This window comes from Panulirus ornatus, chromosome 11, assembly GCF_036320965.1.
Source record: "Panulirus ornatus isolate Po-2019 chromosome 11, ASM3632096v1, whole genome shotgun sequence".
In the NCBI taxonomy this organism is placed as follows: domain Eukaryota; kingdom Metazoa; phylum Arthropoda; class Malacostraca; order Decapoda; family Palinuridae; genus Panulirus; species Panulirus ornatus.
In genome coordinates, this window is record NC_092234.1 from 20,405,468 (window position 1) to 20,420,199 (window position 14,732).

General features: G+C 40.7%; 1 protein-coding gene across 1 annotated transcript in view; it reads left to right on the forward strand.

Moving 5' to 3' along the window:
* Positions 1-14,732, forward strand: part of LOC139751370 (uncharacterized) — a 298,963-nt gene that overhangs the window by 31,663 nt on the left and 252,568 nt on the right. The window contains exon 2 of the mRNA XM_071666735.1: positions 5,865-6,007. Within this exon, the coding sequence (XP_071522836.1) occupies positions 5,884-6,007 (124 nt within the window). The 5' untranslated portion in view covers positions 5,865-5,883. The remainder of the gene's footprint in view (positions 1-5,864; positions 6,008-14,732) is intronic.

A 14,732-nucleotide genomic window follows, 5' to 3' on the forward strand; every position in this document is an offset into this window, starting at 1 on the left:
TCAAAATACTCACTCCATCTCCTTCTCACATCACCACTACTTGTTATCACCTCACCATTTGCGCCCTTCACTGAAGTTCCCATTTGCTCCCTTGTCTTACGCACTTTATTTACCTCCTTCCAGAACATCTTTTTATTCTCCCTAAAATTTAATGATACTCTCTCACCCCGACTCTCATTTGCCCTTTTTTTTACCTCTTGCACCTTTCTCTTGACCTCCTGTCTCTTTCTTTTATACGTCTCCCACACAATTGCATTTTTTCCCTGCAAAAATCGTCCAAATGCCTCTCTCTTCTCTTTCACTAATACTCTTACTTCTTCATCCCACCACTCACTACCCTTTCTAATCAACCCACCTCCCACTCTTCTCATGCCACAAGCATCTTTTGCGCAATCCATCACTGATTCCCTAAATACATCCCATTCCTCCCCCACTCCCCTTACTTCCATTGTTCTCACCTTTTTCCATTCTGTACTCAGTCTCTCCTCGTACTTCCTCACACAAGTCTCCTTTCCAAGCTCACTTACTCTCACCACCCTCTTCACCCCAACATTCACTCTTCTTTTCTGAAAACCCATACAAATCTTCACCTTAGCCTCCACAAGATAATGATCAGACATCCCTCCAGTTGCACCTCTCAGCACATTAACATCCAAAAGTCTCTCTTTCGCGTGCCTGTCAATTAACACGTAATCCAATAACGCTCTCTGGCCATCTCTCCTACTTACATAAGTATACTTATGTATATCTCGCTTTTTAAACCAGGTATTCCCAATCATCAGTCCTTTTTCAGCACATAAATCTACAAGCTCTTCACCATTTCCATTTACAACACTGAACACCCCATGTATACCAATTATTCCCTCAACTGCCACATTACTCACCTTTGCATTCAAGTCACCCAACACTATAACCCGGTCTCGTGCATCAAAACCACTAACACACTCATTCAGCTGCTCCCAAAACACTTGCCTCTCATGATCTTTCTTCTCATGCCCAGGTGCATATGCACCAATAATCACCCATCTCTCTCCATCAACTTTCAGTTTTACCCATATTAATTGAGAATTTACTTTCTTACATTCTATCACATACTTCCACAACTCCTGTTTCAGGAGTACTGCTACTCCTTCCCTTGCTCTTGTCCTCTCACTAACCCCTGACTTTACTCCCAAGACATTCCCAAACCACTCTTCCCCTTTACCCCTGAGCTTCGTTTCACTCAGAGCCAAAACATCCAGGTTCCTTTCCTCAAACATACTACCTATCTCTCCTTTTTTCACATCTTGGTTACATCCACACACATTTAGGCACCCCAATCTGAGCCTTCGAGGAGGATGAGCACTCCCCGCGTGACTCCTTCTTCTGTTTCCCATTTTAGAAAGTTAAAAAAATACAAGGAGGGGAGGATTTCTGGCCCCCCGCTCCCGTCCCCTCTAGTCACTTTCTACGACACGCGAGGAATGCGTGGGAAGTATTCTTTCACCCCTATCCCCAGGGATAATATACATATATATATACACATACACACACATACACACACACACGCACATACACACACACACACACATACATATATATACATATTTACTTATTTATTATACATAATTGTTGTTTCTTGCATCAGCAAGGTAGCATCATGAAACAGACAAAGAATGGCCCATCCACTCATATACATGTATATGCACGTAAATGACCACATACGCACCTATACATAAACATACAATTGCTTGCTGGTTCTGGGTTAGATTATACTGTTTGTATAGATGCCATATTTACAAACAGAAACACAGCAGGTTGAAGGGAAATTATGATAGCAAATATACTCAAATCGCATAAACAGCACAGATCAGCACACAGTGGTGGCAACTACTAGACTGACCTACGTACAGGAATGTGATGCACTCTACCCAGGACCTACTCTTACCCCACCCACTAATCCTCACAGAAGTTTTGGCCTACTTTCTACTGCACTTATGCTCTCTCTCTCCATCGTCAGCAGGTCATAAGATTTATAGCTTTGTTTAAGGTCAGAGGGGCTCTTTTCTGTTTAATTGCTGGTTGTGGGGTAGGAGAGGATGTCGCTGTATAATTGGTTGCCATAGTAACAAACACAAACGCTGCAGGTTGCAGGAATATCATTTCAGCAAGTGTACCCAAATCGCACATGTAGCATAGATCTGCATACATTGGTGGTGATAGCAAATCTGACCCACTGGCAGGAATGCGGTATGCTCCCACAGGACCTATGCTTACTCCACCCACTAACCCTCAATGATGATTTGGTGCACTCTTCACTGCACACACCCCACACAGTACTAAATTTTGATTGTTTTCAAAGAGGGAATGTTAGCAGTAGGTTCCTTGCTTAATGACGAATTTGCTTTTATTGATCTTGCAAAAAAATGTGAGGACTGGGTGTGCATACATTTTTGTGCATCTAGGCAGGAGATCTTACAAACATGTTTCATTGAATTTGGCTGCTAATTCAGCATTTGTTAATTTCTTACTGGTGCTCTCAGATTGTTTAACTGCTCTCATATCTTGCTCAGGTAGATTAGATATAAGTTGGCCAAAGTTTATAGCTGTGGTAGAACCAAACTTAGGTGAAAATCAGTACTGTAATTCTTCTTAGGTATACAGTAACACAGTGTTTCATGACTCGTGCCACATTCTCAAGTGTGAGGAAAGTTAGTCGAGAATGAGTTGTGTTCATTGTGTGTTGTCCACTGCTTAATATGGAGAGGGTGTGGTTTTTGGATTAGATGCTAGCAGCCTACATATGATTGGGAGATGAAAAGGCTACCTAGATTTGAGAATAGGCTCATGGCAAACAGCACAGTACTGGCTCACTGTGTCACCATCACTGATTGTCCTGACATTAGCACTTCCAACTGCTACTATCTTGGTATCATTTGGATTAGCATTGAATAGATTTTGTATGCAAGATTTTATTTTTATGGAAACTTAGGTTCATCTTTTTGGTTTTACAGCTTTTCATGTCACATGAAATAAAAGCTTAAAGTATTATATAAACTTTATGTTGTGCAATGCAAATATAATCACTTGGTCTGTATGAGAGTTACTCTCCTTATTTGATGTTTTGCAGGATTCTTTTGTTTGACATGATATTTAATCATCTTTCTGTGAGGGATTAGTTTCTGAGCAACCTATAAAAGTCCAGCCGATTAGGACTGGGAGGCACTGTCTGGGATCCTTTATGTTCCAGTGCTGAATGTGATCAAAATGAAGGAAAGTAATCAGTTGCTTGCATGAAGAGTTGTTCAGGCCAGTGAAGCTTGTTTAGGAAAGCAGTGATAAAAACAGTTATAAAAGTTCATTAGAGAACAAACAAATGATATTACAATGAATTTTGAATCATCAACGAACAGTAACATAAAGTGAAATTGTTAAATTGAGTATCAGGGAGAACTCTTTTCATATTTATTAATTTGAAGGTTCGCCTACAGACGTAAATCTTAATTGTATTTAAGTTATAAATGCTTCCCTGCATTACTAATTCAGGTAAGCCAAAGGCATATGTGATCAACTTGTCACCTCTCATGCACAATACTGTTGTTATCACTGAAAGCAGTACCCAACTATCAGTTTTGATTACATCAGGCTGCTAATCAACATATCTTTTAAAGACTTGAAGCATTTGGTTTGTAGACCAAAAATTTAAGTTAACCTAAACGAGGACTGTACTGTAAAGATTTTTAAAAAGATGTCTGATAACCAAATCAGTATTGGCAATAGGTTATTAGGGGTAGTTTGAGTGACAGTTTGATATTACATTTCTGAATTTTATGGCTAACCAGGCATGCAGTGAATAAATCCTCAGAGATTTCTTAGGTTGGCAAGAAGTGTATGGTATAATCAAAATGATTCTTGGCCTGAGTGATATTCTTGGTATTGTATATATTCTTACAGATACCATATTTTTTAAGCCATGTAATGTCCTTTATAAATGCCAACATACATGGACTTAAATCACGTAGACCAAATGAAATCCCATTTGTAAGCGACTTGCTAAATGAGTCAAATGCAATATTTGCAGCCTTCACTGAAACACACACACAAAGATGATTTGAATAGTGAGGTGTGGGTCCAAAACTACAAGCTTTACAGATGCAACAGAACTAGAAGATCATGTGGAAGAGTTGGACTGTTTATAATAAATACTCATAATAACTGAACTTCTGAACTCCTCAAATGATGAAGTAGAAGCACTCATTGTCAAGGTTGAAAACCTCAAAAATTTAGAGAAAAAGGAGAAACATAGAATTATATATTGATCTTGGAAACCAGGATCATGTATTGACCTCCTTGGAAACCCAGTCCCAAATATACTTTCATAAGACACTAAGAGGTACGCTGACTGAATTAATGGAAGTAACAATTGACATCTACCTAGGACAACATGGCTTCACAATGGAAAAATTCTGCCTTTCTCAGTTTCTTGATCACTATGATAGGATTATTGAAGCTCTGGAAAACAAAGAAAATGTAGAAGTTATTTATATTGACTTTGCAAAAGCATTTCATACATATGACCATGGTGCCATAGCACATGAAATGTGAAAGATAAAAAAATAAAAATAAAAATGGGGAGATGGATGTACAACCTCTAAATTAATAGACTAACATGTAAACCATGCCATTTCCAGTGACGACACTGGATATAAGAAAAATAAATAAGAAAACTTATTCCCCAAGGAAATTATACTTGCACCCCTCTTGTTCCTCCTTCTTGTATCTAACGTTGATGCAAGTATGAGCCACACTTTTGTATTGTCTTTTGCAGGTGATACAAGAATAAGTTTGAAAATTAGTAGAGGATGCTGAAAAGCTGAGAAGACATAATAAAACTTGAAATGGGCAACTGAGAACATGCTCATCAATTGAGATAAGTTCCAACTCCCCTGTTATTAGAAAATTCAAGAAATAAAAACAGTACAGAATACTGGACAGACACAAACACTATCAGTTGCATAATACAAAGAAACTAGGGGTGATAATGTGTAATATACTATCTTCAATGAGCATAATAGAACAATGGTTGTCTTATGCAGAATTGTAGGCTGGATCCTGCAGACCTTCAAAACAGGAAAAGAAAGACCAACGATGACTTTATTCAAGTTGCTAATTCTTTCATGAATTAAATATTGCCATGTTCTATCATCACCCTATAAGGTGGGCAGAATTAGAGAAATAGAGAGTGTTCAGAGATCTTTCAAAGCCCCTATTAATGTAGTAAAGGAACTAAGTTACTGAAATCTCAGGGCACACTCCCTGGACTGCAGATAGTACAGGTATGTTGTCACCTATATATGGGAAATCTTAGAAGTTATGGTTCCCAACTTTCATTCAGGCATACCCTACTGGCATGACACGTATGGAAGACTTTTTAGAATACTACACCTGAATCCACAAGTGCAGTATGCACAAAAAGAGAGTACACTATAAACATCAGGGGTCCAAGACTCTCCACACCTTGCAGGTTATCATGAGAAACAACATGGGATGCACAATAGAGGAGATTAAGATTGCAGTGGACAAGTATCTACAAAGTGTGCCAGACCAGCCAGGCTGTGTAGGGTATGTGAGACTGCAGGCTGTAGCTTCTAACAGCGTGGTTAATCAGTGACCCAGTCCAACAGCCTGGGCTTAACCCAAGCTGTGGGGATGAAGACCCCCTGAAGACTTCACCAGGCTTTTACCAGGGAAAGTATGGGAAGTATTAATTATTTTCATTTATCAAACATTTGAATAAGCTGTATGCTGTAGCTTTTTTTTATCTGCATTTTCAGTTTTTAGAGTGCCTCTTTTTATTGGTATTTGGTTGTCCTACTGTATTTCAGAATTTCGCACAATGTTAAGATGACCGTCGATAGTGGCGGTGGAGGTATGGGTGGTGGGGGTGATGCTCTCACAGAGTCAGAGGCTCAAGAAAATGAGATGCGTGCACATCTCATACACTACCATGCATCCTTCAGCTCACAAGGTATGGTTTTGCCAACTAGTTATATCCATGCAGTAGCTAATTGTTTATCCAGTAGCCACATAGAAGCAAGTGCTTAGATAAGATAATATCTCATTAGGTTCATTAGTGTGTGATTTGGAAAGCATGTGTGCTTTTGTAAACTGACAGATATTAAGGTACTTCAGTCAGTGATTGGGACTGCTTGAGTGTTAATCAAAGACTAAGGAAGTGTTTTAGAATTTATACAGTAGTTTCATTCATGTCTGGTAGATGACTTTGGAAATGATGTATATTCATTGATATTTGCCTATGACTAGCTGCCACTTTGTAGTAAGCAATTGCATGTCTTTCTATTTGGCACAAGTCTGAAGTACTCTGGAGCAGATTGCATATCAGCTGATTATCATAAAATGAATTTTCAGTCATTGTATTTATGGAAGATATCAAAAGTTTAGTTTGTAAATGGAATATAGAGGTTCCTCAGTTTTCTTATTTCATTTTGACGAGAAAAATTTCAGTGGTATCTTTTCATATAACCCTGAAATACTTTTTGTTGAACTTCCTTTGTAATACTCTGTCATATGCAGATGTAAGGGAAGTTTATTTGGTTATTTTTTGGTGGTAGCTAGGTATATTTATTTAATGTGGAATGCTTATGTTATACAAGATTTCTTTTTCTACAGGTTTTTCCAGCTTCATTATGGAGTTTTCACTTATAGTCTTTCGGTTTAGGTGCTCATTTTCTCTTCATTTGTGTAGTTATTGATTAGACTGATTTAATCAAATTCATTATGTTAGTGTAGTAATTAGGAGGATAAAACTATGCATGGATTTTGGTGGTATTAATAATAGTCTGTTTGATGTATACTTTTTTATTTGCACATCATTTTATTGAACATAGAGGATGGGCAGGTTTGAGAGAATAATATTGTAGATACCCCTGGTGACTCTACCCAACTTTGACATACTCCCACATTTATTTTAAAGTGCTCAAAGATTTTATTTTTTTTATTCACATTTATGTTACATTATAAAAGCTCACGCCAGATTAAAAAGTCTTCCATTCACTTGTATAGCATCAGAACTTCTGAAAGTCCTTCTTTAATCCCTTTATCATGTGCTTTTTCGAAATCCAGAAATACTGCATAAAGTTTCCTATTCTCTGGAACTTTCTCTTCTACTTAAATGCAGAAAGCTAGTCTACATCCTCTGTACTTCATAAACCTGCCTTCCTCTTCACCAGCAGGGGGTTCATTGATTCTTGTCATGATCATCCACTATCCTACCATACACCTTGCCAGCTGTGCTAAGGAGACATTCCTATATAATTTTCACAGCTCTGAAATATAAATGTACATTTTTATGTATTTATTTATTAATTTATTTTGCTTTGTCGCTGTCCCCCATGTTAGCGAGGTAGCACAAGGAAACAGATGAAAGAATGGCCCAACCCATCCACATACACATGTATATACATACATGTCCACACACGCAAATATACATACCTATACATCTCAACGTATACATATATTTTTTTTATTTTTTTATTATACTTTGTCGCTGTCTCCCGCGTTTGCGAGGTAGCGCAAGGAAACAGACGAAAGAAATGGCCCAACCCCCCCCCCATACACATGTATATACATACGTCCACACACGCAAATATACATACCTAAACAGCTTTCCATGGTTTACCCCAGACGCTTCACATGCCCTGATTCAATCCACTGACAGCACGTCAACCCCGGTATACCACATCGCTCCAATTCACTCTATTCCTTGCCCTCCTTTCACCCTCCTGCATGTTCAGGCCCCGATCACACAAAATCTTTTTCACTCCATCTTTCCACCTCCAATTTGGTCTCCCTCTTCTCCTCGTTCACTCCACCTCCGACACATATATCCTCTTGGTCAATCTTTCCTCACTCATTCTCTCCATGTGCCCAAACCACTTCAAAACACCCTCTTCTGCTCTCTCAACCACGCTCTTTTTATTTCCACACATCTCTCTTACCCTTACGTTACTCACTCGATCAAACCACCTCACACCACACATTGTCCTCAAACATCTCATTTCCAGCACATCCATCCTCCTGCGCACAACTCTATCCATAGCCCACGCCTCGCAACCATACAACATTGTTGGAACCACTATTCCTTCAAACATACCCATTTTTGCTTTCCGAGATAATGTTCTCGACTTCCACACATTCTTCAAGGCCCCCAGAATTTTCGCCCCCTCCCCCACCCTATGATCCACTTCCGCTTCCATGGTTCCATCCACTGTCAGATCCACTCCCAGATATCTAAAACACTTCACTTCCTCCAGTTTTTCTCCATTCAAACTCACCTCCCAATTGACTTGACCCTCAACCCTACTGTAGCTAATAACCTTGCTCTTATTCACATTTACTCTTAACTTTCTTCTTCCACACACTTTACCAAACTCAGTCACCAGCTTCTGCAGTTTCTCACATGAATCAGCCACCAGCGCTGTATCATCAGCGAACAACAACTGACTCACTTCCCAAGCTCTCTCATCCCCAACAGACTTCATACTTGCCCCTCTTTCCAAAACTCTTGCATTTACCTCCCTAACAACCCCATCCATAAACAAATTAAACAACCATGGAGACATCACACACCCCTGCCGCAAACCTACATTCACTGAGAACCAATCACTTTCCTCTCTTCCTACACGTACACATGCCTTACATCCTCGATAAAAACTTTTCACTGCTTCTAACAACTTTCCTTCCACACCATATATTCTTAATACCTTCCACAGAGCATCTCTATCAACTCTATCATATGCCTTCTCCAGATCCATAAATGCTACATACAAATCCATTTGCTTTTCTAAGTATTTCTCACATACATTCTTCAAAGCAAACACCTGTAAGTAGGAGAGATGGCCAGAGAGCGTTATTGGATTACGTGTTAATTGACAGGCGTGCGAAAGAGAGACTTTTGGATGTTAATGTGCTGAGAGGTGCAACTGGAGGGATGTCTGATCATTATCTTGTGGAGGCTAAGGTGAAGATTTGTATGGGTTTTCAGAAAAGAAGAGTGAATGTTGGGGTGAAGAGGGTGGTGAGAATAAGTGAGCTTGGGAAGGAGACCTGTGTGAGGAAGTACCAGGAGAGACTGAGTACAGAATGGAAAAAGGTGAGAACAATGGAAGTAAGGGGAGTGGGGGAGGAATGGGATGTATTTAGGGAATCAGTGATGGATTGCGCAAAAGATGCTTGTGGCATGAGAAGAGTGGGAGGTGGGTTGATTAGAAAGGGTAGTGAGTGGTGGGATGAAGAAGTAAGAGTATTAGTGAAAGAGAAGAGAGAGGCATTTGGACGATTTTTGCAGGGAAAAAATGCAATTGAGTGGGAGAAGTATAAAAGAAAGAGACAGGAGGTCAAGAGAAAGGTGCAAGAGGTGAAAAAAAGGGCAAATGAGAGTTGGGGTGAGAGAGTATCATTAAATTTTAGAGAGAATAAAAAGATGTTCTGGAAGGAGGTAAATAAAGTGCGTAAGACAAGGGAGCAAATGGGAACTTCAGTGAAGGGCACAAATGGGGATGTGATAACAAGTAGTGGTGATGTGAGAAGGAGATGGAGTGAGTATTTTGAAGGTTTGTTGAATGTGTTTGATGATAGAGTGGCAGATATAGGGTGTTTTGGTCGAGGTATACATATATATATATATATATATATATACACACACAAACATATACATATATACACATGTACATAAAAAAAAAATTATTCATACAAATGGATTTGTATGTAGCCTTTATGGATCTGGAGAGGCATATGATAGAGTTGATAGAGATGCTCTGTAGAAGGTATAAGAATGTATGGTGTGGGAGGCAAGTTGTTAGAAGCAGTGAAAAGTTTTTATCGAGGATGTAAGGCATGTGTACATGTAGGAAGAGAGGAAAGTGATTGGTTCTCAGTGAATGTAGGTTTGCGGCAGGGGTGTGTGATGTCTCCATGTTTGTATAATTTGTTTATGGATGGGGTTGTTAGGGAGGTGAATGCAAGAGTTTTGGAAAGAGGGGCAAGTATGCAGTCTGTTGTGGATGAGAGAGCATGAGAAGTGAGTCAGTTGTTGTTTGCTGATGATACAGCGCTAGTTGTTTTTCGCTGGTGATACAGCGCTGGTGGCTGATTCATGTGAGAAACTGCAGAAGTTGGTGACTGAGTTTGGTAAAGTGTGTGAAAGAAGAAAGTTGAGTGTAAATGTGAATAAGAGTAAGGTTATTAGGTACAGTAGGGTTGAGGGTCAAGTCAATTGGGAGGTAAGTTTGAATGGAGAAAAACTGGAGGAAGTAAAGTGTTTTAGATATCTGGGAGTGGATCTGGCAGCAGATGGAACAATGGAAGTGGAAGTGAATCATAGGGTGGGGGAGGTGGCGAAAATACTGGGAGTCTTGAAGAATGTTTGGAAGTCGAGAACACTATCTTGGAAAGCAGAAATGGGTATGTTTGAAGGAATAGTGGTTCCAACAATGTTGTATGGTTGCGAGGCGTGGGCTATGGATAGAGTTGTGCACAGGAGGGTGGATGTGCTGGAAATGAGATGTTTAAGGACAATATGTGGTGTGAGGTGGTTTGATCAAATAAGTAATGTAAGGGTAAGAGAGATGTGTGGAAATAAAAAGAGCGTGGTTGAGAGAGCAGAAGAGGGTGTTTTGAAATGGTTTGGTCACATAGAGACAATGAGTGAGGAAAGATTGACAAAGAGGATATATGTGTCAGAGGTGGAGGGAACGAGGAGAAGTGGGAGACCAAATTGGAGGTGGAAAGATGGAGTGAAAAAGATTTTGAGTGATCGGGGCCTGAACATGCAGGAGGGTGAAAGGCATGCAAGGAGTAGAGTAAATTGGAAGAATGTGGTATACCGGGGTCAACATGCTGTCAATGGATTGAACCAGGGCATGTGAAGCAGTCTGGGGTAAACCATGGAAAGTTGTGTGGGGCCTGGATGTGGAAAGGGAGCTGTGGTTTCGGTGTATTATTACATGACAGCTAGAGACTAAGTGTGAATGAATGTGGCCTTTGTTGTCTTTTCCTAGTGCTACCTCGCACACATGAGGGGGGAGGGGGTTGTTATTCCATTTGTGGCAAGGTGGCGATGGGAATAAATAAAGGCAGACTATGAATTATGTACATGTGTATATATGTTTATGTCTGTGTGTGTATATATATGTATACATTGAGATGTATAGGTATGTATATTTGCGTGTATGGACGTGTATGTATAAACATGTGTATGTGGGTGGGTTGGGCCATTTCCTTCGTCAGTTTCCTTGCGCTACCTCGCTAACACGGGAGACAGCGACAAAGCAAAATAAATATATAAACATAATTCATACTGTCTGCCTTTATTCATTCCCATCGCCACCCCATCACACATGAAATAACAACCCACTCCCCCCTCATGTGCGCGAGGTAGCGCTAGGAAAAGACAACAAAGGCCACATTTGTTCACACTGTCTCTAGCTGTCATGTATAATGCACCGAAATCACAGCTCCCTTTCCACATCCAGGCCCCACAGAATTTTCCATGGTTTACCCCAGACGCTTCACATGACCTGGTTCAATCCATTGACAGCACGTCAACCCCGGTATACCACATCATTCCAATTCACTCTATTCCTTGCACGCCTTTCACCCTCCTGCATGTTCAGGCCCCAATTACTCAAAATCATTTTCACTCCATCTTTCCACCTCCAATTTGGTCTCCCACTTCTCGTTCCCTCCACCTCTGACACATATATCCGGATATCTTGGTCAATCTTTCCTCACTCATTCTCTTCATGTGACCAAACCATTTCAAAACACTCTCTTCTGCTCTCTCAACCACACTTCTTTTTATTACCACATATCTCTCTTACCCTATTATTACTTACTCGATCGAACCACCTCACACCACATATTGTCCTCAAACATCTCATTTAAAGCACATCCGCTCTCCTCCGCACAACTCTATCCATAGCCCACGCCTCACAACCATATAACATTGTTGGAACCACCATTCCTTCAAACATACCCATTTTTGCTTTCCAAGATAATGTTCTCGACTTCCACACATTCTTCAACGCTCCCAGAACTTTTGCCCCCTCCCCCACCCTATGATTCACTTCTGCTTCCATGGTTCCATCCACTGACAAATCCACTCCCAGATATCAAAAACACTTCACTTCCTCCAGTTTTTCTCCATTCAAACTTACCTCCCAATTGACTTGTCCCTCAACCCTACTGTACCTGATAACCTTGCTCTTATTCACATTTACTCTCAGCTTTCTTCTTTCACACACTTTACCAAACTCAGTCACCAGCGTCTGCAGTTTGTCACACGAATCAGCCACCAGCGCTGTATCATCAGCGAACAACAACTGACTCACATCCCAAGCTCTCTCGTCCACAATAGACTGCATACTTGCCCCTCTTTCCAAAACTCTTGCAGTCACCTCCCTAACAACCCCATCCATAAACAAATTAAACAAACATGGAGACATCACACACCCCTACCGCACACCTACATTCACTGAGAACCAATCACTTTCCTCTCTTCCTACACGTACACATGCCTTACATCCTCGATAAAGACTTTTCACTGCTTCTAACAACTTGCCTCCCACACCATATATTCTTAATACCTTGCACAGAGCATCTCTATCAACTCTATCATATGCCTTCTCCAGATTCATAAATGCTACATACAAATCCATTTGCTTTTCTAAGTATTTCTCACATACATTCTTCAAAGCAAACACCTGATTCCCACATCCTCTACCACTTCTGAAACCACACTGCTCTTCCCCAATCTGATACTTTGTACATGCATTCACCCTCTCAATCAATACCCTCCCATATGATTTCTCGGGAATACTCAACAAACTTATACCTCTGTAATTTGAGCACTCACTTTTATCTCCTTTTGCCTTTGTACAATGGCACTATGCAAGCATTCCACCAATCCTCAGGCACCTCACCATGAGTCATACATACATTAGATAACCTTACCAACCAGTCAACAATACAGTCACCCCCTTTTTTGATGAATTCCACTTCAATATCATCCAAAGCCGCTGCCTTGCTGACTTTCATCCTCCGCAAAGCTTTTACTGCCTCTTCTTTGTTTACCAAATCATTTTCCCTAACCCTCTCACTTTGCACACCACCTTGAACAAAACACCCTATATCTGCCACTCTATCATCAAACACATTCAACAAACCTTCAAAACACTCACTTGCATCTCCTTCTCACATCACCACTTCTTGTTATCACCTCCCCATTAGCCCCTTTCACTGAAGTTCCCATTTGTTCTCTTGTCTTACGCACTTTATTTACCTCCTTCCGAAACATCTTTTTATTCTCCTTAAGATTTAATGATTCTCACCCCAACTCTCATTTGCCCTCTTTTTCACCTCTTGCACCTTTCTCTTGACCTCCTGCCTCTTTCTTTTGTACATCTCCCACTCATTTGTATTTTTTCCCTGCAAAAATCGTCCAAATGCCTCTCTCTTCTCTTTCACTAATAATCTTACTTCTTCATCCCACCACTCACTACCCTTTCTAATCAACCCACCTCCCACTCTTCTCATGCCACAAGCATCTTTTGCGCAATCCATCACTGATTCCCTAAATACATCCCATTCCTCCCCCACTCCCCTTACTTCCATTGTTCTCACCTTTTTCCATTCTGTACTCAGTCTCTCCTCGTACTTCCTCACACAAGTCTCCTTCCCAAGCTCACTTACTCTCACCACCCTCTTCACCCCAACATTCACTCTTCTTTTCTGAAAACCCATACAAATCTTCATCTTAGCCTCCACAAGATAATGATCAGACATCCCTCCAGTTGCACCTGTCAGCACATTAACATCCAAAAGTCTCTCTTTCGCGCACCTGTCAATTAACACGTAATCCAATAATGCTCTCTGGGCATCTCTCCTACTTACATACATATACTTATGTATATCTCGCTTTTTAAACCAGGTATTCCCAATCACGAGTCCTTTATCAGCACATAAATCTACAAGCTCTTCACCATTTCCATTTACAACACTGAACACCCCATGTATACCAATTATTCCCTCAACTGCCACATTACTCACCTTTGCATTCAAATCACCCATCACTATAACCCGGTCTCATGCATCAAAACCACTAACACACTCATTCAGCTGCTCCCAAAACACTTGCCTCATGATCTTTCTTCTCATGCCCAGGTGCATTTCCACCAATAATCACCCATCTCTCTCCATCAACTTTCAGTTTTACCCATATTAATCGAGAATATACTTTCTTACATTCCATCACATACTCCCACAACTCCTGTTTCAGGAGTACTGCTACTCCTTCCCTTGCTCTTGTCCTCTCACTAACCCCTGACTTTACTCCCAAGACATTCCCAAACCACTCTTCCCCTTTACCCTTGAGCTTCGTTTCACTCAGAGCCAAAACATCCAGGTTCCTTTCCTCAAACATACTACCTATCTCTCCTTTTTTCACATCTTGGTAACATCCACACACATTTAGACACCCCAGTCTGAGCCTTCGGAGCCTTCGAGGAGGATGAGCACTCCCCGCGCGACTCCTTCTTCTGTTTCCCTTTTTAGAAAGTTAAAAAATATGAGGAGGGGAGGATTTCTGGCCCCCCGCTCCCGTCCCCTCTAGTCGCCTTCTACGACACGCGAGGAATGCGTGGGAAGTATTCTTTCACCCCTATCCCCAGGGATAA